The sequence below is a fragment of the Sebastes umbrosus genome, chromosome 11 (genome assembly GCF_015220745.1).
Source record: "Sebastes umbrosus isolate fSebUmb1 chromosome 11, fSebUmb1.pri, whole genome shotgun sequence".
NCBI classification, from domain to species: Eukaryota; Metazoa; Chordata; class Actinopteri; order Perciformes; family Sebastidae; genus Sebastes; species Sebastes umbrosus.
Window position 1 is genome coordinate 27905922 of NC_051279.1, and position 25902 is coordinate 27931823.

At 44.0% G+C, this 25902-nt stretch overlaps 1 protein-coding gene across 5 annotated transcripts in view; it reads right to left on the reverse strand.

Moving 5' to 3' along the window:
* The window catches only part of LOC119497149 (vacuolar protein sorting-associated protein 13B-like), a 393997-nt gene that overhangs the window by 48203 nt on the left and 319892 nt on the right, over positions 1–25902 (reverse strand). For all 5 annotated transcript variants that reach the window (XM_037785043.1, XM_037785042.1, XM_037785044.1 and 2 more), the window contains 5 exons: positions 19777–19973; positions 17943–18124; positions 17480–17700; positions 17230–17361; positions 10565–10726 (listed from right to left, as the gene is read on the reverse strand). In XM_037785043.1, the coding sequence (XP_037640971.1) occupies positions 10565–10726; positions 17230–17361; positions 17480–17700; positions 17943–18124; positions 19777–19973 (894 nt within the window). The remainder of the gene's footprint in view (positions 1–10564; positions 10727–17229; positions 17362–17479; positions 17701–17942; positions 18125–19776; positions 19974–25902) is intronic.

Here is a 25902-nt window from a genome sequence, read left to right on the forward strand (position 1 = left end):
TGGATTTTACATATTTGAAGAAACCTGACATAACCTTTTATGTCTCAACCAACATGCAGAACGAGTTTGAAAATATCCTGTGTAGAGTCACGCTGTTGGACCGGTACTGTACAGAAGAAACATGGACCTTTACAAGTAGTTACCTTCCGAAAACTGTGTACATAGAAGTGAGTAAAAGGTGGTATGTTCTTGATCACAGGCTGACTAGTTAAGGGGAGACCTCAGTCACCCAGACCCTGACCACAAACAGAGTGCCTCTGAACTACCAGCAACCGTCGGCTGACTGCAGTCTAACTCGGACAACATGAGTGCAATTGATGTCTCCACTGGTTTGACAATGCAATGCATAGTGCAATGTAACACTTCCCTACATAGAGGATTGGTTCACTACAATGAAACCACAAGCTCTCCCGCTAAAGACCAAATGCAGCATGGGTTAACCCTACACAGCTACCCCTAACCGCAGAGTGGTAGATTGTGTAATAAAACTGAGGCCCGGGAAAATGTATAAAACACATCACCACAACATGGCCATACACTAAAAAACGATTATCCCGCTTCCAACTCGGGGGCTGCTAATGCATGTTCATTAGTGTCTTTCACTGGCTCTGCCTGGCTGACAGCCAACACACATGAATGGCACAAAAATGCCATCTTGATACACCTCTGGTGGTTGCGCATAATATTTAAAATGTTCATACTTCAATTGGTATTTTTTCAATGTGTGAAATGTAAGAACAAATCCTATCCTCTTAGTTTCTTCTGAAACGGTGGATGTACAATATATGGCGAGAGCCTTTCTGGGTCCTCGGGTGTCATGTGACCTGTAGTTCCAGAATCACAACATAGCCCAGTGGGTGCAGTGGGTGCTGTCCGTGGTGCTGAACCCAGGGCAGCACCAATGGGACCACAACGCTCACTGATTCTTCACCTGCACCTCCCTGTCTTCTGACTCAGGAGAGAATCAAACAGCGAGCTGGTTACGCCAGGCAGACACTGTACCGAGTTTAGCTGTGAATTGGTCACCCCCCGACTAATTTTAGAATCGCGATGGATTTCTGCCAGATTGGTTGTCCTTTGATGGACAGTTTGAGGGAGGTCATAACATCTGAGAAATTGCCGGCACGATCAACAATTGGACTCTCAGATTATCGGTTGGATTTCTGGCAGGTCAGATATTTTGGTCGGCTACGTTGCAGCTTGAGTAGTTCCACGGTTCGATTTCTTTCATGGCTGCCCAGATCCAGATTGGAGCTGCATCTTTTGGAGGCAGCTGACCTGTCACAAGCACTGACCTGTCACAAGCACTAGTGGGTGGAAGCTGGTCAGGTGCCGGTCTTGTTCACTCTTTGGTCCATTCTGTCAACCTCTTACTGTGAGTGGGGCCCTTCCATTAATTTAAACATCATTACATGTAATCACAAAAGAAAACGATAGCTACACTTATTCCCTTGCTGTCTGTCCCTGTCAGGGTACCTTTGTCTCTGCGCATTAGAGCAGTGCTTCCCAAACTTTTTCTGGGGACCAACTTTTTAAAAATGAAAAACCATTGCAACAAAATTCACAATAGGCCTTATCTATAAATCGTGAGAAGAGTGAATTTGTGCATAAATTAACGTTCCTGACCATTTTTACTGCCATTTCCGCATCACCTCATATCATCTTCAATAGGTAAACTAGACATTTTGAAGAGATATACGTTTGATAAATCAAAACTTTGTTTTATGCATGTGTTATAGAAAACATATACACATGTTAAATACTTTATTAACGAGACCAAATAAATGCATTTAGGCGGAATTAACAGGCTATCGTATTTTTCCTCTCATCAGTAAAACAAACAGAAAGTACACTAGCCTTTCTTATTAGATTCAACGTTATAAGTAGGCTACAATTATCAGAGCAATACGAACATTCATGCTCCCTCATGTGGCTCAAAGATGTACTGTAGATTTATTTAGCGACACTAATAAAATCTCCTGCGACCCACCTGTGGGTCTCGACCCAGTCTTTGGGAATGCCTGCATTAGAGTACTATTCAAAACAGAATTGAGATATCACTATCGAATGCCCGAAGGTCCACATTAGTTGTTATAACAGCATGTGTGTTCACAGGGCTGCAGATTTGAACACTTATACAGTACTTGGGTCACATGCTCATGAAGTATTATTCTGTATTTCTTTTACGTGTTTTATCAAATAAAATTGAACTTGTGGAACATTCTATGGGACATTTAAACTTCCACATACACACTGAAAAGAAAAAGACAAGTGGATACTACACTGTGAGGTTAACGCTGACAATTTTTGCTATCTTTTCAATTTGACTTTAACTACACACAAAGTAATGAAGAGCTTGTCAAAACAAAAGACGTCGGCCGCAGTGAGAGACCACTAACTGACATCATAGTACAACCCCCGGTCGTTGAACTTGAATGAATTGAATAAGTCTGCTGTCATAATGTGGCCCAGGGTCATTAAAACATACCAACACTTTTGTCATGTGGAGACCAACCAGAAACAGTTCTGCTGCCCAAACGGGGTTGCAACTCGTGGTTTAAGACTCTTTGTTGTAGTTTCAAGGCCAAGGATTTGATGGGGAGGATGAAAACATATTTTTTAAACTGCTAACACATTGGCATGTTTAAAAAGATTTACATAGAAAAACAAATAGGAGATTCTAGCTGCTCAGCTCTCATCAACATGATAATTAAATTAATCTCCTCATGTCAGAGGGAGAGCTTCCTCTGGGACAAACTACACAGGGAGAGGAATTACTCAAATATATATACACACACACACAGAGTCGTGACAGACCAATAGCTCATCAAATATACAACATGGAATCAAAATAAAATCTCACAGCATGTCAGTAAGAGTGAGAAAACAAAGACTTCTCTAAATATTGGGCTGAGTTTGGAGGGATGAGGGATGAGGGGGGACGATCTGTACGGAGATAAAAAAGAAAAAGCGCGTGGTGAAGGTGGAGACTCGCTGTCCTCCCTGTATTTCTCATGAAAATCTTGGCTGTGGCAGCTGTGGTAGAAAGCTGGGGAATGTACTACATTGTTTTACAATGGTTGGATGAGGACCAAATGGTGGGTTGCAGAAAGATGAGAATGGGTCCCCAGAATATTCAGGAGTCATTGATTTCAAAAAATTACTGGCAACATTATGCTGTTGAATCTTTTTCTTTGTCTCTGCAATGTAAGGCAAACATAAGGTTCAGAGCATATCCTATTAATCACTAATCAAGCCTGCTCCCAACAAGCACTGCTGGGAGAAATAGTTCCAGCCCTCCAGTGATAAATACAAAGAATACATACTAAGAAAAGGCTGTTGCCAATTTCTCAGAAACAAAAGCATTAGCCTCAGTGCTTGAGCACAAAGCCCCTTGGCTAATATGTCCAGTGAGCTAATAGAGATTTGAGACTGGAGGTCCAGTTGCGGATAGACCTATTGTTGGAATGAACAGAGGTGTCTGCACAAGAAACCTCAAAGCTGAAGAGTGAGGCCTGTGTCCTGGGAGGCAAATTCAAACATCCTGGGAACATGAAATTACCTGTGACCTTTGACCTAGGTGTGCATATGTAATTAAAGTTGTTTCGATACCAGTATTGGAAATGCGTCTGATAAAAATGTGTCCAGATGCGTCCAGAAAAAAATCAACTTGTTTAACCAGAAATCAATACTTCTTCGCCGCTCCAAAACAGTAGCCTTCACTGTGCTGTCACCCTGGATGTATCATGGTTGCCACTGGCAGCCACTGTTTTAGAGCAGCAAGGAGGAACTGACTGGAGGTAGTTTGTCATATGACGATAGCAAACGACAACAGCGCGGTGCTAGAGGAGAGTTGTAACAGTAGTCAGAGCGAAGAAAATATCAGTTTCCTGGTTGAAACGGCAAGCAGAAGAACCTTTGATCAGTCACGTGGAGCAGCGCGTCTTCAAGTGTCCTCGCCGGACTTAGTGGACATGTACCGCTGGATTTAACATTACAGACATGACCACTGACTATTTGTGTAACAATTTAGCCACAAACTCACAGACTGACCATACACTGTCCAGACATATACTCGGTTTGGACCGACTCTTGTTTACTTTCATTGTTATTGTATTATTTGACTTGTGCTTACTAAGAAGGCCAAGCCCTCACTCACTCATCATGGACACTCACCATGTAATGTGGACCAGGAATGTGAATCGTGCATACAGTAACTGAATAAGGCTGTAACCGATGACTGTTGTGTTTGTCTGAGGTTTTCCTCCCATGATCCTCTCTCTCTGAGGACTGACTTAGAGGCTCCTGACCCACTGACTCACACACAATCCTGCATCTTCATTTTTTTGACAAAGTCTTTGCCTTATTAATCACTATGGTGAATTTATTTTGTTATTAACATTCCACTAGGGGGTTGTTTCAGAAGACATGCCTGGACAAGATGAAGACAGTACATGATAAATGACTGCACTACACATCATCAACATGTAACTCAGTGAGCAGCCAAAGTTTAACCTTTGCCTGATGATGCAGTGTTCACCGTCAACTTTTCTTTTCATCACCTAAGGTAATGCCTACAAGAACATGTCGATTTAAAAAAGGTCAGCCTTCCTTCTGGATCTAATCCAGCTCTGAGGATAAACAACAGGAAAGTGTGGATTTTCCCCAGGGATCAACGGAGAGCAGTCCCTTTCATCGGCTTCTCTCTCTCTGATCAGTCGATGTGTGGGTTAACCTAATATCTCCCAAAGGGTCAGCTCAATCCAGGCAGCTGAAGCCACAATCTTGGATGAACAGCACAACTACACCACTTCACTTGAGGGCAGTGTTTCTTAAACAATGGGTGAGGATGGGGAAATGTGAAATCCTATTTGACGAAAGAGCTGATTCATTTTAGGGAATCAAATTTTGAAATTTGAATAATGAGCTGTAAAACATTGCTGTAGGTTGAAAACAAGAATCTGGATCAGATTGACGCAGCAAAGTGCCTGTGGCAAGTAGGCAACAGGAAACACACACAATACATCAAGCTCCTCGCACATGAACGTAAACACACGGATACAAACGCACACAGCGTAAAAACTTCTCTCACGTTCATCACCCACACACACACACGCACGCACACACTCAAATACCTCCCTGTCATGCCTGCTTCCAACAACACGGCCAATGTAGCCGCAAACTAATAGTCCTGGGCCGCTATCTCCAGCACATTACCCCTGGGAACCGCACACACGCACTCCAACACAACACTGACGCACAAATACACATGGATCAATGCCACACACATGCAACACCGACACACACACACGCACATCCAGCTCTTCAGTAGAAGCCTGCTCCTGGAGTAAATTACAATTTATTCAAATTGTGAATATTCCTTGTAGGCACTTAAAAAGTCCTTCCCAAATCTAGGGGGCTTTCTACGCCCCTCTCCCTGCTAACCACGCTAACCACAGGGATTTCCATCAGCTAGGCTGCATCCTGTACCAAGCAGCCAGATATTTCAACCATCCGCACCACACCACACCACACGCCTGAAAAACAGCAGGGTGGGGACAGTGAGTTTGTGTGTGAGATAAACTGTGCTTAATTATAGAAAGTGTGTGTAGTCATCCTGTCGTTTTATAATCGATGTGTCAATCTCTCTATATCTATGTCATAAATATTATATAAAAGAAAGAAAATTTATAAAATATCTAAAAATAGGGGAAATTGAGGGTAAACTTCTTCACCTTGGCTGGCAAATGCTGGGGTGTGAAGGCATGCTGAGCCTGAAAGAGAGAAATTAGACTGATGGACTCCAGGCCTTAGGAAACATTTTATCACAGTGTATGTGTGTGGGTGTGGGTGCGCGCGTATGGGTATGAATTTGATCAAGTGTTAGACCACGGCGGGCTCTGAGGACGTGACTGCCTCAATCGACCCTTTTAATGCATCTCATGGTCGTGACTGACAGCAGAAAAGAGGGGAGGCAGCGAGAGACGGGGGAGAAACAGAGGAGCACTGAGAGGGTGTGTGACCCGAGCCGAGGTTCGCGTTTCACTGCGAAAACACTCCGCTCGAGCGTTCTTCGGAGAGAAGTGACAGATATTCGGAGGTATGTCAACATCGTGGGAAGTGTGCGCTGGTTAGACCGCTCAGGATCGCCACACATTAAGCACTCTTCTTTCGCACAAACGGACACACAAAGGCACACACAGGAGATTGCAGGGTTTTAAATATGCCTCCCTGTTTGAGTTCAAGCTGAAACAACAGCGGGCCTGTTCGTTTGGGAAGTTCTTTCCTCCCTCTCGCACCGACTCTTTCGGACTACGAACTGGCAATAACAGGATTAAAGGATTTAAAGTGTGATAATAAAGCATAGTTGGCAAATCTACTCATCTATACTTCCTTAATACATATCGTAAACAGAGAGAAATGGGGAAGGCGGGAGGGACGGCGAGATAGCGAGCAGACACATTTTTGGCTGCGTTGCCACTGTAGATTTCCCTCAGCCAATCTGTGAGTGTTAAGAGCACGGCTCATCCTTTGCCCTTGCTTCCTTTTTTCCATGTCCTCCCGTTTTCTCAAGTAGGCCTGTACAGTATCCCCCTTTGACAACTCCTTGCTACCCTCCTTTTGAATTTCTCTTATTTCCCTGTCCACTCTGCCTTCATTCCTTCTTCTTCATTCCTCCCCCCCTCCCCCCCCCTCCCCTCCCCTTCTCTCTGTCTCTCCCCCCCATCTTCCACTTTTCAAGATGATTTCATGTCCAGTGGGTTCTCGGGGGAGCCGGAGAGAGAGAAAAGGGGGACAGATTACTTTACAACAGCAAATTAGTAGCTTTGGCTTGTGTGTGTGTGTGTGTGAGTGAGAAAGTGTGTGTGCCTGGGGGACAGGTCAACTGGGACACACACATCATACCAGAGCCATGAGGACAGGCTGATGATCTGCCTTCTTGACAGGCCCCAGGTCTCCCAGACGGGACAAGATTGGCCATGAACTACAGGGGCGGAGGATGTGTACTTCAGTATGTGTGTATGTGTGTGTGTGTGTTGGACAACGTGGGGAAAAGGTAGGAGGTAGAGATAGATGGACCCTGGACAGAGTGATGGTGCTAATGGTAGTATGGTGGTTAAGAGACATAGGCTTTTTTGCAACCAGAAGTGACACGAGAGGGTGGAGATAAGTACAACGGAACGCTGAATAAGTCATTTTTAGGGACCCAAAATTATATAATTAATTTTCATGAACTGAAAACACACTGTGAAAGGGTTCAAATTTTAAGACAAAAACACGGACAACTCTTAGACCGGACAACTCCGTGGTAGCGACCTGTCAATCACAAGGTAGCCACGTCCTAAAGCATCCCCTGCTTTATGGTCTATTTGACTCTAAATGGGACCATAATTAACTAAATGAACATCATGCTGTATTGAAGAAGACTTGAAACTAGAGACTGAGACCATAAACTCATGTTTACAATGTTTACTGAGGTAATAAATCAGGTGAGAAGTAGGCTCATTTTCTCATAGACTTCTATACAATCAGACTTCTTTTTGCAACCAGAGGAGTCGCCCCCTGCTGGCGATTAGAAAGAATGCAAGTTTAAGGCACTTCAGCATTGGCTTCAATTTTCAAACCCCGGAGGTTGCCCACTGTTAGGAGAGCTAGGAGGGTAAAATTAGGGGAAGGGGAGCCATGACCTCATGTCAACAGAGTGGACAGAGTCAAACCAGGGCTACCGACAGAGCAACGGATGATACGGTAAAAGCTACACAAAGAGAACTATGAATCCTAAAGAGAAGGGACTTGAATGGCCAGAGAACAGACTGGACCAGGCCAGATGCGGAGCGAGGCTTCAGGGTTTATCCAATGCCATGATCCCAAATGAAAGGACAGCGCTTCTTGGGGTGTAGACAGAGAGATGGAAAGGACAAAGTCAGGAGAAGGCCAGTGGCAGGACAAGCCAGATAAGGGCTAATGAGCTCAGCAAGCATGTTAGTAAACACCAGAACACAAGACTCTGCTAGGGGGATTGAGAAAGGGACAAGGACATTATGGGAAGCCGCGTGCTGTTGTTGGAGAGTGTTGAGAGGAAAGCACAAATGTCCAAAGTGAGACCCCAAGAACAGTGTGGAGGCCGGACACTTTCCAGGTCTACTGATCTCATCGAGCTGATGGAGGTGAAGCATTGGGAATAAAGAGAATTGGACCGATCCGACGTCGAGGGAATGTTGTGCAGCTACGTTCTCTAAACTGTGGTTTAGGGTGTGTGGCCTGAAATGGGATTTGGCCTGTGTCTGGTGGGCCCCTACAGTGCATGGCAAGAAAAGACACAGAATACTACGCACAGCATTAGCATAGCCCCAGCATGAGTGAGCTAATTGCACTGTGGGTCCCAAGCTGAAAAGTGTTTACTGATGTACTTGGAAGGGGTTCCAGCATTACACTGTTTGGATGCACTGTGAGCTGTTGTTTAACATGGTTATTCCAAGTTTAACGAAAGAGAAATTGGAAATTATGATTGAGACTCCATCTAAAGAGTGTGATGAGGGAGGTATTGGGTGGTAGGAAATTATAGGTTTAAAGTCCACAGTTTTGGTATAACATTAGTATAAATGTTAGGGCTGTCAAAGTTAATGTGATAATAACGTGTTAACGCAAAAGAATCCATTGGTACCAAACCATGTCATGCTATCTTGTCACAAAGGAGGTTAAATAACGCTCCAAACTAAGGCTAAGTTTTGTTGAGGAAAAACTGTCATGGTCATTTTCAAAGGGGTCCCCTGACCTCTGACCTCCAGATATGTGAATGAAAATGGGTTCTATTGGGTACCCATGAGTCTCCCCTTTACAGACATGCCCACTTTATGATAATCACATGCAGTTTGGGGCAAGTCATAATCAAGTCAGCACACTGACACACTGACAGCTGTCATGATTTGACCATATTTTTTATGATGAATGCAGTACCTGTAAGGGTTTCTGGACAATATTTGTCGTTGTTTTGTGTTGTTAATTGATTTTCATTAATAAATATATACATACATTTGCATTAAGCAGCATATCTGCCCACCACTGAACAGATTCAAAATGTGTGATTCATTTATGATTAATCGCGATTCAATTTCCATCGATTGACAGCCCTAATAAATATACAATAACAGCACAAATGGGCAGCGTGGAAGTGTCAAGTGTTAAGTGCAGTATTGGTTATATAATTGACAAACAGGCGAGAGGTCAGGGGTTAAGGGCAAGGTCTTTGGGGTTGAAGTGGAAAACAGGCTCCCAGATAGAAAGAGGAAAGATGGGAGGAGTACGGAGGTCTGGGGATCGATGGCTTGTGATGACCAGAGTTGTTTTAGACACTCCAAAGCATCATGGGACGTAAGCAAAACAGCACAGCCACTTAAGACTCTGTCTAGAAAACTGATTTGTAAGAGCTACAAAAACACACTTGCAGGACCATTACAGAAATACAAGCCTTTCTCTTATCAGTGCCGCTATTATTATAACCTCAAAAATGTAATTAGGAGTGTGCGCTACAATTTGCCGAGGCGGACACATTGGCAGGCATTTTATCATCAAGCTCAATGAGTTAGCTGAGTGTTTTTGGCAAAGTTGCACTGTTTCTTATTTATCTAGTTTCACAAATCATGTTCGTCTTGAGAACACATATTTCATATATACCACAAACACATGATGGAATAAAGCAATAACATGACAGAACCATCCTGGAATCACATTCTTCATCCGTGATGACATTTGGCCCATTCGGACAATCTTTCTTCCAAAACATCCCTGAGAACACAGAGGTCATTTCGACTCACTGCTGAAAGTGAGATGTTGTATTCGCTGCTGCTGATATGCCAGATTGCCACTCTCCAAATGTGTGTGCGTGTGTGTGTGTGTGTGTGTGTAAGCAAGAGTGAGGTAAGAACACAGATTAACCATAGGTTGATGATTAATACAACTTGACTTACTGACTTACTGCGAGCAATTATGGCCATGTCTTTTCTCAAGCTTGACTTTCTCACACTCGCCGTGGAGCACATGGGGGTCCTGAAACATGTGCGCACCAAACCCACACACACAAATATGCCACAGATCGCCAGCCCACCCTCCGCTCAACCTCAAAACCACAAAGGGTTAAATATAATCAATCTTCTTTAACAATGCTGTCAGGGCACTGTCTGAGAGCGCTGACAGAAACACACTGATAGTGGCTGCACGCCGATGACGGTGTGTGTGTACCTCTGCGAGCCTGTGGTAGGAATTTGTATGCTTGAGTATGGATTTGTTTATGCGAGCCTTACTTTATATATTCACCGGATGTGTGTGTGCGCACATGTAGTGCATGTGTATCCAGGTACACACACTTGCATGGTCCAGAATGTGTGTGTGTAAGTTCATGTAGGTATCATCTGTGTATTATGTTTCTATGCATGTACTGCTTGTTCTAATACTCTCACACTCTATTTTGTATGTAGATGTGTTTGCATGTCTCTGTATGTGTTCCATGTACATATATTAAGGGTGCTTCACTGTGTGTGTGTGTGTGTGTGTGTGTATGTGCTACCTGAGGGGACTTGTGTGATCTCCAGCTGTACTGGTGGCTGTGGAGGCTGGCCAGCAGCACATTCTCATCTGTATCCACCTGGCCAAAGCGCAGCGTCTCATGGGTGTCGTTACAGATCACATAGTGGCTGTAGACCAGCTCCTCAGCCTCCGGGTTCCCATTCTGAGAGAGAAAACGGGGGGGATGGATGGTTGAAGAGAAGGAGAAAGAAGAGGGGAGACATGAGAAAGAGAGCTTGTGAATAAAAAAATGAGCGAATACTTCCAGGTGCGTATGTTTATGGTGGGTGTATAATGTACAGTGTGTGTGTGTGTGTGTGTGTGTGTATAAGCACATTTACAGGTGTCAACAATGTATGTATTCTCAATCTTAAAAAATGCAGATCTCGGTAGTGCAGCTGTCAGTCAGTAGGAGAAAGAGATGAGTGATATCACACGTGGGAGCAACACAACCTCAACAGGGGAGTGAATCACATCACAGTCTGACAGCTATCCAGGCTGAAGCAGCTTAGACCGGGCCAAATCTAGCCCCTGGTCCCATATAAAACCTCCAGGAGGCCTCTCTCTTTACCAAAACTATGCTTTTCTTTTTCTTCACATCCTTTCTTTTCTTTGAGCAGCTAAATTTGGGTCGTGAGATAAACAGGGTTATTTCAAATGGCAACTCCGTCTGTGTGTGCGCATGGTTTTCCCTAAAATTGCTTGGATCAAAGTGGGCCACTAAGCAGGCATTCCTGTTAGTAGCAGTCATCAATAAAGTGCGGTTTGTTAGGAGAAAACAATATGGCCCACCTACAGCAACGGGTCACTGAGAAAGCCTCGCAGAAAACTCAAGTCATGCGAGTCGTACAGGGGATGCTGTCCACTCATACGTCACCTCGCATGCAAGAGCGAAGAGCTCACTGGCCTGCTATTGAAAACACCGCTTTAACAGGAAGAGGGGAGTGTGTCCAGTCTCCTATAACGGGAATCCAAGTACACAATTTCAAAACAGCACATCGTTTGCATGTGAGTTGGAGAGCGAGTGCGTGGGTGCAAGTGTATGTGTAAGTTTGACTTGAGCTCCTTCCAAAGGCTCTGAGGCCCTGATGGGATCTCTCCTGCACACCCCTCCCTGACTCTTGACGCACATGACTGTGGTTCAGACAGCTTCTCAATAACTTCTCCACTATCCTAACAAAGAGGGACCCCAGCCTGCTGTATACTTTTTTAAATGGCAGAGGGGGGGAGGGGGGTGGGTGGGTTGATGGTTGATGGTTAAAAGAGGCTGGCAGTAAAAGCTCAGAGTTTGACTGCCAAGCACGTTCAGGGTCCCAGGGTTGTTGATGCTATTGAAAACGGATGGGAAAGTTTACACCATTAAAAAGAACACTTGATGATAGATGTGTGAGAGAGAGAGAAAGAGAGAAAGAGAGAGGGGTAGAGAGAGCAAAATATAGACGGGACAGCTGCGACGGTGGGTTCAAATCCATTTCCAGTTTTATAGCGGAACACTATCTGCGCTCCCTTTCGAATCTGACACTGCGATTTACAAACTTCCTGCTGCCATCCCTGAGATGCCATCGCTAAGCCCGCTCTTTGATGGTATCGTCTTTCCGCTCTGATTCACGAGGCAACACGATACACGCATCAGAAAAGCTTCCTGCGGTAATCATGATCACTCTCTGTCTATCCAGGGACTTTAAGTGGACAAATATTAAGACAAAGATATTTAAACAGTCAACACATCCTCCTTGTTAAAGAGCGCAAGATGACAGCTTCTTCTGCAGACGCGGTCCTACCGGGAATCAAAGGATCCATTTCACTAATCCACCCAGATACTGTTACTTACGTTTTCACAGAGTCTAGCAAAGATCTGCGTGGCGGAGTGGCACATATATAAATGGCAAGGTACAGTAAAATGTCTGGAAAACTGATTGTAAATAATGACACCCGCTCAAAAGATGAAACAAGACACTGCGGAGGAGATAGAGGAACCTGTAAAAGGGACATAATGAAACAATAATCAGATCTACAATCACCTATATGTTCTGCTATGGATGACCCTCGCCCACACATCTGCCACAAACAGGAACCTGATCTCTCTGTCACTTTCTTTCCGGTTGCAAAGGAACATGGGAGGAACGGGGGGGGGGGAGAAAAAAATAACAGGAAAATTCCTGTTGTCTCAATTGCACATGTAACAGCCTGTGAACGTTCTGTGAGAACGCAGAGTGTGTAAATACTACTGGGCTTTTGTGTGGCTTTCCACCAAAGCCACTTCCCTGGGGTTAGGGGCTGGGGGGGAGCAAAGATTGAAAGTGGGGCTGGGGACTGAGTATTGAAAATGGTGGCCTGAGGTTAGAGTGGTGGGGGGCTGAGGTTGGGGCCATATGGGGCTATCGAGCAAGGAGAGGACGCAAACGAAGAAGAAGAAAATGTCTTTTTCTTTCATCTTTTTTGAACCAAGAAAGCCTCTAAAAATATATAACTGTAGTTTCACCTTATTCTTCTTTAAGTTTTACATATAAAAGTATAATTCCAGTTTAATTTGAATGTTAAATGGTATATGGACTGCACTTACATGGAGCCTTTCTACCTTAACGGACAAAGCCTTAAGGCAACTTGGGGTACAGCGTCTTGTTCAAGGACATTTGAACAAGAGAACCCCAGGGATCAAACCTCCAACCCTGTTATTACTGGACGACCCGCTCGACCTCCCGAGCCACAGCCAACCTCAATTTTGAGCTGATCTACCTGTCGTCAGAACTGTTAGCGAGGACTTGATTGAAGGTTAGAGCTAACGGCACTAATTTCTTTAATGCATTAACGCAACTTGCGATTTTTATGTCGTAGTGAGCGAATCAATTGGTACCAACCATGTCATACTTGTCGCGAAGGAGGCTAAATAACGCTCCAAACTTACCCTACATTTTGCTCAGCACACTGACACACTGACAGCTGTTGTTGCCTGTTGGGCTTGAGTTTGCCATGTTATGATTTGAGCATATTTTCTATGCTAAATGCAGTACCTGTGAGGGTTTCTGGACAATATTTGTCATTGATTTGTGTTGTTTATGATTTCCAGTAATAAATAAATACATACATTTGCATAAAGCAAGCATATTTGCCTACTCCCATGTTGATAAGAGTATTAAATACTTGACAAATCTCACTTTAAGGTACATTTTGAACAGATAAAATCTATGCGATTAATCGCGATTAACTATGGACGATCATGCGACTAATCACGATTCAATATCTTAATCGATTGACAGCCCTATACATTCATGTCAATATTAATGACGAGCCATTAAGCATGAGTACTGATGACTGCCAGAAAGACCTTGGTGATACAAGAGCAGTCCATGTTACCATGACTACAACTGTATATCATCAAGTATTATGGCTATATGAGAATAAATTACAACCATATACCAAGCAGGGTCTTTTTTTTATTTCTATTTATTGCTGTGCATCTGGAAGTGCTCCAGCTGTTCTGGTTGTGGCGGTCTGGTATGACCATGTCTAGGCTGTGAGGTTTCAATCGTGTGGTAGTGGAGGAATCTCCTCCACGGTTCAATGCTGACCCTACAGGCCACATCACAACGGGCCTGGCTGCCAGCCTTGACACCAGGAAACATGAAAATCACTGGAACAATTACACACGTTAGGATACATCCTTCTGTTGCGGAAGGACAGAGCCTGTTAACATTTCCAACTGCTTCTGATTACGTTTTCAATTAGGATCAAGTTGTTTCTATGCGTGGTAGATGTGTGCATGAATGCGTCTGGAATGTAAGGCTCTATCAGATCAAAGATACATTTTAGCTTAACCGGCCGGTCCTTTACATCCACCCCTATAGTGCACCTCACCACCAGACACATCGTGCTTAATAATCACACCCATACAAGGTTCTCTCACCACGCACAAGATTTAGTTTCAGTGAAAACCCCAAAAAGGGAAACAGTATTCCATGATCTAAGTGTTCACAACTTTCTCTGAGAAGCACCAAATATTTAAGAAGAGCGTTTTTTTTTGTACTTGACCTCTCTCTACCCCTTACTCCAGAACTACCAAACCCACATGCAGCGCATTTGCCTTATAATTATGGTGTGTTTTTCCCCCTTGTGTTCAGCAAAGTGGTAAAGGCTGGAGGTAGTTAAAAGGTTCTGTACAAGTTACAAGCCTGCTGCTGTTTAGACCAATCAAGACAGCAGCCCTAATCATTTTATGAATCAATCCCATATACCAGTCAACATGCAATCGCAGCCTTCAGGTTTGACTGTGTGGTGTACAACTAAAGAAGGGTATTCTCTGTGTGTGTGTGTGTGTGAGCGTTGTGCGCCTTTATTTTAGGCCTCAAGATACTGGGCAAAGATGGCGTTCAAAAAAGCCAAACATATCACCCAATCAGTATCAGAAAAACCTTGGCAAAAAGCACACAACCAACTAATATCCCAACTAATCATGCTTGGCATGTTGTGTAAAGCCCACCATGGATACCAGAATGTCCAAAACACTCCACTAAAGCTGCAATATGACCGTTCATTACAACACCACCAACGCTCCAAAGTCTTATTTATGGCGAAATTAACCAGCAGAAATAGGGAACATTCGCTAGCTTGCCCTACGTGATGCAATAATGAAGCCAAGGGTCAATTATGCCCGATTATCCGACACGGTTCCTTTTGATGAGTCAGTGATGCCACTGGGTGAAAACAAAGGTATTAAACTGCTAGCCAGAACAATCAATTTATAGCAGATTTCCTATACAGCTTGTTTCATTTTCCGCAGGTAAAAGACCACAGCTGTTCCTAGAATAACACAAGTTATTATTTCTCTCACCTGGCAGTGAGAGTCTGCATGCATGTAAAAACCATGAGAGTACCTCACGTCTCCAGAGGCCAGTATATGAGTCAGCAGAGCCACAGCTGAGCTGAGCTGAGCCATGATAGGGCATACAAAGCCAGAGAGGCCAGGGTGCATGTGTGTGTGTGTGTGTGTGTGTGTGTGTGCAGTAGACAAGTGGGTGGAGGACCAGGGCCAGATGAAATCTTGGCAGGTGTCACCACTCAAGTTTTACCGTGTTTTCATGGGCATCGCTTCACACACAAATATCCTGGCTACCAGAGGCAGCGCTGAGAGCTGAGAACTGAGAGATGACGACGACCATAGGACTAGAAAGAAGCTCAAGAACAGACACACTGTAGCCTCTTAGTCAGAGTTTGCAGCAATGTTTTATCACCGCTGGCACACAACCCGAACTATTCTCATGAAATCCACTTTGTTGTGAGTTTGTTTAGCCGATACTCCATCTGGGACAAAAGCATATTCTCTAAATGTACATACATTTTCTATGTATTTCCTCTAAAGATTTACTAGCCCCTGGCTCCAAATATAATAGCTGTATGCAAGCGCTGGTGATAATCCCTTGTTACCTTAAATGTCTGAATGAATCCGACTATTTAAATGTACAAGTGAACAAGTTATCCTCCAATGCAACCTAAGTGACCATATCACTGATTACTTTGGTCACTTCAAATGCATGTCACCACGCAGCAGTGAAAAGTTGCTTAGAGATTGCCTTTGTACATGTAAGATATCAACTATTTTGCTTCTGATAATAGCTGTAAGGGGGGGAAATAAAGGTTGGGTCCATTAAGTATGTTTTAGCATCAAAATGCTATTTTCTCAAGCCCTTCTAAAAACGTATTCCCACGTGACCTGACATAGCTTTCTGCATGATGACGTTGCTACATGTACAGTATACACATCCTTATAGTCAGTGTGTTAACGTCACATACAGTAACTTAGATAAAGCAGACATGAGTACCGGCACTGAAGCTAAACAATGTACTGCTGTGGACGCCACATTAGTTTGGATCCAAAAGTCACACAATAACACAAACAAACCAACCGATCGATGCAGGGGTAGACCAGCAACTCTCCTGTTCAGCGAAGTAAAACTACTGTTTTTGTGAATGGAGTCTGGTGGCTTTGAAGACAGTGATATCATGGCTTCAATTCCCCAATGGAAAGGGCTGTCTGATGGCGAGATAAACCTGTGAAAATATTCTAAATATAGTGTACACTTAAACTGATATTGATTAAAAAATAAATTTTTCTCTTGCTCCCGTCCACAGCTGCTTTACCTCGCCATCAGACAGCCCTTTCCGACGGGGAACTGAAGACGTTATACGTATAACTCTTCAAAGACACCAGACTCCATTCACAAAAAATATTGTTTTACCTCACAGAACGTGGGAGTATACATACAACACCATTTCAAAAAATCTAAACTAACCCTTTCAGTTATTTCCAAACTTAGCATAGCTAATGTTGACTCAGCTTTTGCTAACGTTCACATTGTTCATAACCCTACTGATTAGCTTACTTTGCTAACCTACGTCACTGCTTTTTGGCAACAGCTGAGTGGCCGTTTCCATTTGAAAAAAAATGGAAAAGAACGCAGATGGACCTGCCCTTTAAAAAAATAAATTGAAGGAAACTTTATCCATCAGGACCCCAAACATGCTAAACTATTCAAAAGCTCTGGAAGCAATATCAATAATCTATCTTCAACAATGTGCTTTTTTGCATGTCAGTTCACAGAGTTTATAAGCCATTGTGTTCTCTGGTGTGTGGTTAAATATAAAGTGTATATAAAGGTAACTCTCTGTTACCTGTTGCCAGCTGTGCAGGGCAGTGTCCACAGTGTGGATGGCATACTGGCTGATATTGAGGAACACCGGTTCCACAAACACATTCACATCCAATGTGGTGTTCTGCGGGCAGCAGGTGGCTGCAGCCTGGCCCTGAAACACACATAAAAAAAAATTAAAGTCTAAATTAACTCGTTGTCACAATTCCTCACCAAAGCTTTCTATCAAAAATATCTAGACAGACAAACCAGCAGGAATAACTGAGCTCTACCTGTAGTACACAAGGCTGGAGGAGCTGGAGGTGTGTTAGGTTTCGATACTCCAGCAGCTTGCAGTCGAGCTGGGTGGAAAAGCTGAACTCCTGACAGTGCTGCGGTCCGTTGCTCCACTGGCGCAGGAAGACCCGCGGCTCCCGAGTACCAGTCACCATGAACTCCTGCTCCTGAGGTAACTTCCTGTCTGGCAGGAAGGGGCGAAGCTGTCTAGATGGAACTGGAGGAGTGACACACAGCGTCCATATTAAGAGACTGGACTGTAAGGTGTATTAACTTCTGTTAACCTATTAATATGTTTATGATCCATACTAGTAACCTGACTTTGGCATTGTATATATATGTTGAATTTCCACCTTATTATGCAACAACTACTGCACAGCAATTTCCGTTGGGATAAATAAAGTTTTATCTTATCTTCAACCTAAGAAGAGACTTTGTGATTGGTATTCTGTATCTTACCTGTGCCCAGCTGTTCTAGATGGTGGCAGAGGTGAATGTCCAGCTGTGCTAGTTGAAGGGACACGCCCAGGGAGGGGACAAACCAGGGTGCAAAGCAGGAGTCCACACGGGTGCAGGCTGCCAATGCAATCGGAGACACCAACTGATCGCAGGGCAGCTGGGAGCCACTCTCACTATCCGAGCTGGAGGGGAAGAGGAGACACAGCAGACAGCCAAATGTGAACAGTGCTTTTTCTGACTGTGAGAAAAACTGGACCCTAAAAACACTAAAATTGTAAGGAAATAAAGAATAATGGAGAAAAATGAGTAATATATGACTGTGATTCAGCATTTGACAGTTTTAAGGGAAAAACTAGCAAACGGTTGTTGATTTTCTATCAAACTTTTTTTTGTAATATCAAAAGCATGGGCACAGCTGTGGAAGCACGGCCACAAGAATTCGACTCGCTAATTAAAATAGTCTGATCCTCATTTGTAGCTGAATGCTTTTGTCTCTTGCCCAGCGAGTTACAAATTGTGTGACATCCTCGTCAGAAATCTGCAGTGAGATAAACGGCGCAATTATTCAGACAAAAGGGAATGAAAAGAGACAACAACATGGAGAGGGCCTCGCCGCTGTCCGAGGCTGTGAGTTTAGGTACATTATTACTGCCGCAGTTTTCCGGGAGAACCTCTCCACGGACATTAATTGCATGTCATGGTTGATGATGTTGAATGGAAGGTAATTGAAGTGAATGACCATTTGCTCTGTAATTTGCTGCTACCATGATCCACCATAAAAACTCCAGCAGGAAACGCTCAAGACCTGAAAAACGCTGGTGCAGCAGAGTGCTCCTTAAAAAGATAAGCATCATATGTTGACAATTTTCATTACTTCCAGTTGGCAGGGCAGCCAAGTTATTTTTTTCTGGTGGAAACTAAAGTAAGGCAGATGAAACGAGCGAGTAAAGGAAAGGGGAATCAATTTTGATCAAAAAAGACAAATAATTTAAACATAAAGGAAATGTAGTGTTTGGGCTATGATTGTAATGAAACACAGATGTATATTTTGCTTTACACTGTATCTGGTGCTGCAGACTTTTTTCCCTGTTTCTTCTCTTACATGTTTTCTTATTCCTCCCTTTCTGCTCCTCTGGAGCTCTCTAAGCCACACAGAATGTGGGCTTGGCAATTCTCTTCCACTAAAAGTTCCCTAAAATCCCGAGAGGAAGTAAAAAGCGGGGGGGAGAAAGAGAGAAAAAAAGAGAGTAAATTAAGATGAGAAAGGAATGAGAAAAAGAAATGAAAAATGGGTGAAGCACGGAAGATGTAACGGGATGCCGGGTGACACATGAGAGAGATGAAGAAAGGAAGCAGTGGCGGCGGGACGAAGGGAGTGAAAGCATAGACCAACCTCTCCCATCCCAACTCAACCCGGCCCAATCCAGACCAGGCCTAGGAACTCATGTGCCAACCCAAAGGGGGCTTTACTCCTCTCGCTTCCCGTGAGCTTCCCCTCGATTAGATACACTCAAGGTAAGCAGGAAGGAATCCGGATGGGCCCTGACAGGCACTTGGTGTGCTGGGAAATCTCATTAGGCCGATCTGAACGCCTTCCAAGCCCGCTCCCTGCTCCTGCACACCAGATGTGGGGCGAGGGACACATTGCTAGCTCTTTGTGCTCGGCGGCCTGGGTGCGCTCTCCCTCTCTCTCTGCTTTCCCTCACACCGGACGGCATACGTACTGTAGATCCACACACATATCTGTGTGTAGGCACACACACGCAGTACAGTGCAGGCATGCAGACAACACATAGACACAGAGAAACAGATCAAATGCAGATTTCCCCCCCACCTCTGCTCATCTCCTCCCTCTCCGTTATTGTTGAGTACTATCCTCCACAGGTCTGAGGCCACCAGCTCCTTCTGCTGGTCGGTGAGGCTGAGGCTGGGCAGCTGCAGCTGGCAGGCACTGCTCTCTGAAAGGCTGAACTCCCGGTATGGAACAAAGGCCTGCTGGAGCTCGTCCCAGTACTCCAGGCTGCATGGTATCTGGAAGGAAAGACACAGTGAACAACTCATGTAAGTAACCCCCAAATATGCATTTTATTTAGGTTGTTATGCTGCCTCCCTATCCTTCTTAGGGGAAGCAGCATTGCATAGTAGTTACGGTGCTTTCCTTCAACTCAGATTTAAAGGTACAGGGTGTAGCATTTTGGGGGATCTATATTAAGCAGCAACGGAATATAATATTCATATCTATGTTTTCATTAGTGTATAATCACTTGAAAATTATGTTTTCGTCAGCTTAGAATGAGCCCTTCATATCTACATAGGGAGCAAGTCCTCTTCACGGAGTCCTCCATGTTGCTCCTTCATGTTTCTACAGTAGCCCAGAACGGACAAACCAAACACTGGCTCTAGAGAGAGCCTTTCATGTTTTTACGTTACACCGTAGTTCTCCGACACGCTCGTGAAACTGCGGTAACGTGAGTCACAGAGTGCAAAACTAGTACTCAAAACCTCCTCTGTGGTTGTTCCCGCTACAGGAGGTGTCTCCAGGATCACATTTTGCCATGATGACACACACACACACAGACTCACAAGGTGAAAACAATACCAGCGTCGCTGTTGCGGCTGGTAATGATCACAGATATTTGTTTTCTCTCCTAGAGAGCTTGGAGGAAATGTGAAGGGATGACTTTCTTTGAGGACCCCAAAGACACCAATGTTCTTCTTTGCATCCCTTTGGGTTGTATTATGGGGTTACATTGCAACACTACCGCAGACTGTTGCTTTTGAATAAATCCAAATCAGCAACATGCCTGAGGATGTCGTCTGTATGGTTTTGCTGAAGAAAATCTGCTGTTTGGATCAACTATTTCGTACTTGAGGTGGTGGCTGTGCTCCATCAGATGACAACATTCTACTGAGTGTTTTTATATCCCCCACTTAGTCAGATGGACACCAGTGGTCTTACTATTGTATCCCTCAGTTGTTCATCACTTTAACCTCCTCAGTGTAACCCTGATTACTCATCAGCAGTAGGATTACTGTAAAGCTTTGTTATTGCACAACAGGTACTACTTCAGTCCTGTGGATCCCCAGTTACACATAAAGTATTAAGCAACATGCAGTGGTCTGCTAATCATTAAGCATTGATAGTTTACTGACTCTTTCAAGACACGGGGAATCCCCGCCTTGGAGAAGGAATGAGCAAGTGACTCTTTTGTTGTCTGTATTATAACCTTGAATTTAACTCACTTCAGACAAACCAATCTTTAATTTCTCATCTAGTTGGAAAAATCTCATCGACCGCAGGCCACCAACGCAGCGAGACGACAACTCATCTCCATAATAACGCTGCATGACCACAGCATAACTAAACACCAGGCACGCTGCATGCTACGAGGCAGCCATTAGCATCGAAGTCCTGGAGCTGTTTCTCACACTGAATAACAATCAGCTCATGTGAGTGTTCACACATTACGTGACGACCGGTAGGGCTCCATTCATTCCTCTCATATTGTGCCAAAATTAGCATAAATGTGTCTGGTGCTCCTGTGTGAACTGAACCAGGTTCTCAGGTTCCCTCGACCACCTGCGCAACTCGGCCACTGATGGATCAGTGGTGGCAGGGAGCTCTGAGTGGCACACCTGAAGGATGCCAGGCAGTAAGACGAGAGTGCATATGGGTGAGCGAATGCATTTTTCTGTGCACATGTGTCTGTGACAATCCAACTGTTTACCGGAGGTACGGAGCTCCCTGGGCACTTACCGACCTCATGGAACTGTCAACAAGTTGGTGTGTGTGTGTGAGAAGCTTTGTGTTCACACAATGTGTGTGTATGCATTCATACAGTATGCGCGGTGGGGGCTGTACTGTTAGGGAGGAATGCATGAGGTAACCGTAAGCTTACATCATGTATGAAATGCCACACAGGTTTTCCTGGAATCAACGTCTCATAATTGCACCTGACAGAGCGGTGCACCCGCAACCCCGACACCGAGCCACCGGAGCGGAAACTCACTGAATCTCCGCGGAGAATTCCCAGAACTGCGTTGCTAAATCACACAGGGTGTTTTTTTTTTATATATATATTACTTTTTTTTTCACCTGAGATATTCTATACACATGACGGCATGCAGAAAACGAATTTGCGAGGTACATATATGGTACAGTGGAATACATTTGCATGGTTGAACTTGCGTCATGTTCCCTTTCGCTTGTAGCCTTGGAGGAAAACTGGAGATGAAATCGATAACCAGCTTAGAAAAAGTATTGCAGGGATGATGGAAAAATTCATTTTTAGCTGTGTTGAGTTGGACGTCTGGCAATGGCTCATGGGAGGAGAAGGCACCTGTGTATATGTCGAATGGATTGTGTATACGTGTCTATGTATAATTGTAAGTATGAAAGACAATATGCGTGAATACACATGTGTATACACAGGTGTGCGTATGTATGTATGAGTGCATGCGTACAGTCTGGGCAGTGTCAGTTTCCGCTGCCTGATTGTGTGTGTACCTTATCTGATAAACAACATGTAACCCTGAATAGCTGACATTCCCTTGGCTGGAAGGGTGTAATCTGTGTTTTCCTCAAGCTTAAGACAGAGTAGGCCTGGCAGCTGGACCTGCAGGGCTAAATATCAGCCTATCTTAAATGTTATCTTGATTTTGGAGTTGGAGGCGGTTCAAATGCCTTGAAAGTTATAAGTAGTTTCAATATTCAAAACTATTTACAAATATATTTAAATCCAGGATTGTTGGCAGCATTGTGTATACATAGATCTGATTTCCATCCCTGTCACCCACCCCTGCTTCTGCCAAACCACAAAATACTATTCAGCATGGAGTTACTTTTCTGGTACTGATTGACCAATCACAGTCTCACAAATGGTTAACTAAAGGCAGGCGAACTAAAGCAAATACACAACGTAAAGAAATGATTTCAACTTCCATCATCGACCCAGGTGTGATCACTGCTAAATACGTCTCTGCAACTGAAGACTCCCCGAGCTCCCTCCGAGGCTGCGGCCGCTCACATCCGCAGCCTCGTCTGCCATTACTTTTATTAACAATATCAACACTGCTATTAGGTCTTCTGTTATTCCACTGATGCCTATATGTCTAAAAATTCCACTGCTAGCTACCTCTTATCAGCCGGCAGACAAATTGAATTGACGTCGGCTTGAGCAAATGTTTACTCAGGAGATGTAATGAAAATTGTTCTGAAAATGACTCCTGCTATGCTGTCTCAGGTGGGCTAATATAGGTTAACATTAATCAGGGTGGAAAATCCCATGCTGAGATCTTCAAGCTCAACTTTTTTTTTTTTGCTTTTCCTCCGTAATGCCAAACTTTTTTAAAAAGGGGGACTGAAGTTTTTTGTGGATGAGGTGTAAAAGCTCCAGATCAAATTAACCACATGGACAGTCTTTTATTTTTATAGTGCATTAGCTGTGACTAATGCAGGTCTGCTTGAGCGCTGTCCCACTAAAATAACAGTTATCTTGGCTAAAATACACTCTTGCTCTTTTTTGGTTCAATGGGTTGCTGTGAAGTGAAATACCCACCGACTCCCCTCAGATTCTAACTCCCTACAAAAAGTTTGATTAGGGATGCACACATCCAACTTTTTCAGTCCCGATAGCGATACCTGGGCTTTGGGTATCGGCCGATACCGAGTAGCGATCCGATACCAGTGTTTAATTAATAAACTGTATGCCTCACTATGTGGAAGTGACTGGGATCATTCTTTTATGTAAAAGGCAACATCAGGACTGACTTAAACATCGCTTTCCTAACTTTGTAAAACTAAATGTGATCAATAAATATAGATATGATGTTTAGTTGTTATTTATGTGAAGGATAATGTACAGCGAGCTGGTAATTGTTGTGAAATAAACCCCGACGTTTATTTTCACAACAATGACCGGCTAGCTGTACATTATCTCTCTTATTACACGGCTACTTACTTAAGAAATCAATAATTTGATATAAAAACGGTCCGCCAGAGTCTGACATCAGAACTGCGCCCATAGCAACGGTCTGTTATATATAGCAACAGTTTGCTATAAAGAAATAACAGACTGTAGAACGCTGTGTTTGACCAATCAGAATCCAGTATTCAACAAAACCGTGTAATAATATTAAAATAGTAAATCGTACACCAGCAACTTGGTGAAAAAATCTTCAACATTAACAGGAATTACAATTCAAGTGTACACCTTTTTAATTCAGCAACGAATTGGTCAAAACGTAAACAGGAATTGAAATTCCAGTATATAATATATATTGTATATAAACATAGAATTGAATTGAAGAGATCGGCCCCATATCATATGTCACCGATATCCGATCCAGCTATTTGTGTCAGTATCGGCCCGATATCCCATCCGGTATCGGTGCATCCCTAGGTTTTGATTAGAAAAATGTTGGGGGAAAAAAGTGTGCATCAGTAAAAATGGGCGCGCCACGGACCTGTGTTTCTCATAATAACAACAATGACAGAAACAACAGCTGCAGGAGCGGTTACGGCTGAAGGTTGCTGGTTCATCTCAGGCCACAGAGCTTTTATGATATCGGTGGCGGGCCAGCGGGGCCGTGATGGCAGCGCAGAGCCCTGCTGAGACATGAAAGGCTATCCCACAGTGCCATGCACGAAAGCAACAGCAGGGGAGCAGATGGTGTGATGTTTGTTGGAGCGACTTGGGCAGCTGTCCAAACAGCGAGGGGATGATCAAATTTATACATTTGCATACTGAGAAACGCGAGTATTGGTAAAAAGGAAAACTTTTGTTGGACTATATGCTGAGGCAAGTTGTTGTTGCTCTCTACTTTAACATCTCCTCCTCCTGCTTCTCCCCTGAGCTGGCGTCAGGCTGAATCATAGCTCCTGTGTTTACTCCCTGTTTCTCAGGCTTCAGAACCCCACAGAGAGGCAGGAGGAGGGGAGGACGAGCGAGAGAGAGGGATGGAAAAAGAGCAGTAAGGACACCTGCTTATGATTCAGAGAACTGGACCACACGGCGGTGAGGAGGTGAGAATGAGTCACCTTCCCTCTCTCCTTCTATCCCTTCATCACTCGGGCCCTCTGCAGGCGGGAACCTGTGGATGCTCCGTCACCCCCCTCCACCCCCCACCCAATCACTCTGACATCGTTCCCCTTCTACTGTATGTAAAAACAGCGCGGGCAGCAATTTGACTTTGAGTAATGGAAGAAGGTTTGAATTCCCCCTCCGAGATACTGGAACCAGTTGGGAAACCACAACTATTTAAATGCAGGAAATCTTGATTTTATAAAATGTTAATATGATCTGCTCTGGGGACAAGCGAGCAGCATGGCTCAGAGCGAGAACCCAATCCCACCTTCATCTATTCAGCGGGGTGGAGACAGGGAGGAGGGGGGGGGGATGTGACAAAAGTAGGGAGAAGAGAGAGAGAAGAGGAGGAGGAAAAGAAGAGATGGAGAAAATGTGAAGAAGAGACACTTTTTTCCACCTCATGCAATCCTTCTCCCCATCCACCTGCTGGTAAACAGCCCTGAAACTGTCTAAATGATAGAGAGCAATGACAAGACAGCTCAATGCTGAACATCACTCTCTCTTTTTCTCCCTATTTCTTTTTCTTTCCCTATGCCTCTCACTTTCCATTTCTCAAAATCTATCAGCCTCCATCTCCGTGTGGCCACATGGTAATTTTAGAGGCCTGAGAAATTATGACTGCCTTCTTTCTCTTTCCTCTTTCCTCTTTCCTCCTCTCTCTCTCTCTCTCTCTCTCTCTCTCTCTCTCTCTGCACAGTCTAAATGTGAAGTAAATGAAATTCCTTTGGAACTGAAACTGAGCCATTACTGTTTTGGGGATTTTTTATGGCTGCATTTCCTTTCTCTGTCGCTGGACTTTCTTTCTGGTCTCCGGAGAAATAAAAAAAATAAATTGAGACTTTTGAAGTTTTGTAGAGAGGACAGAATAATTA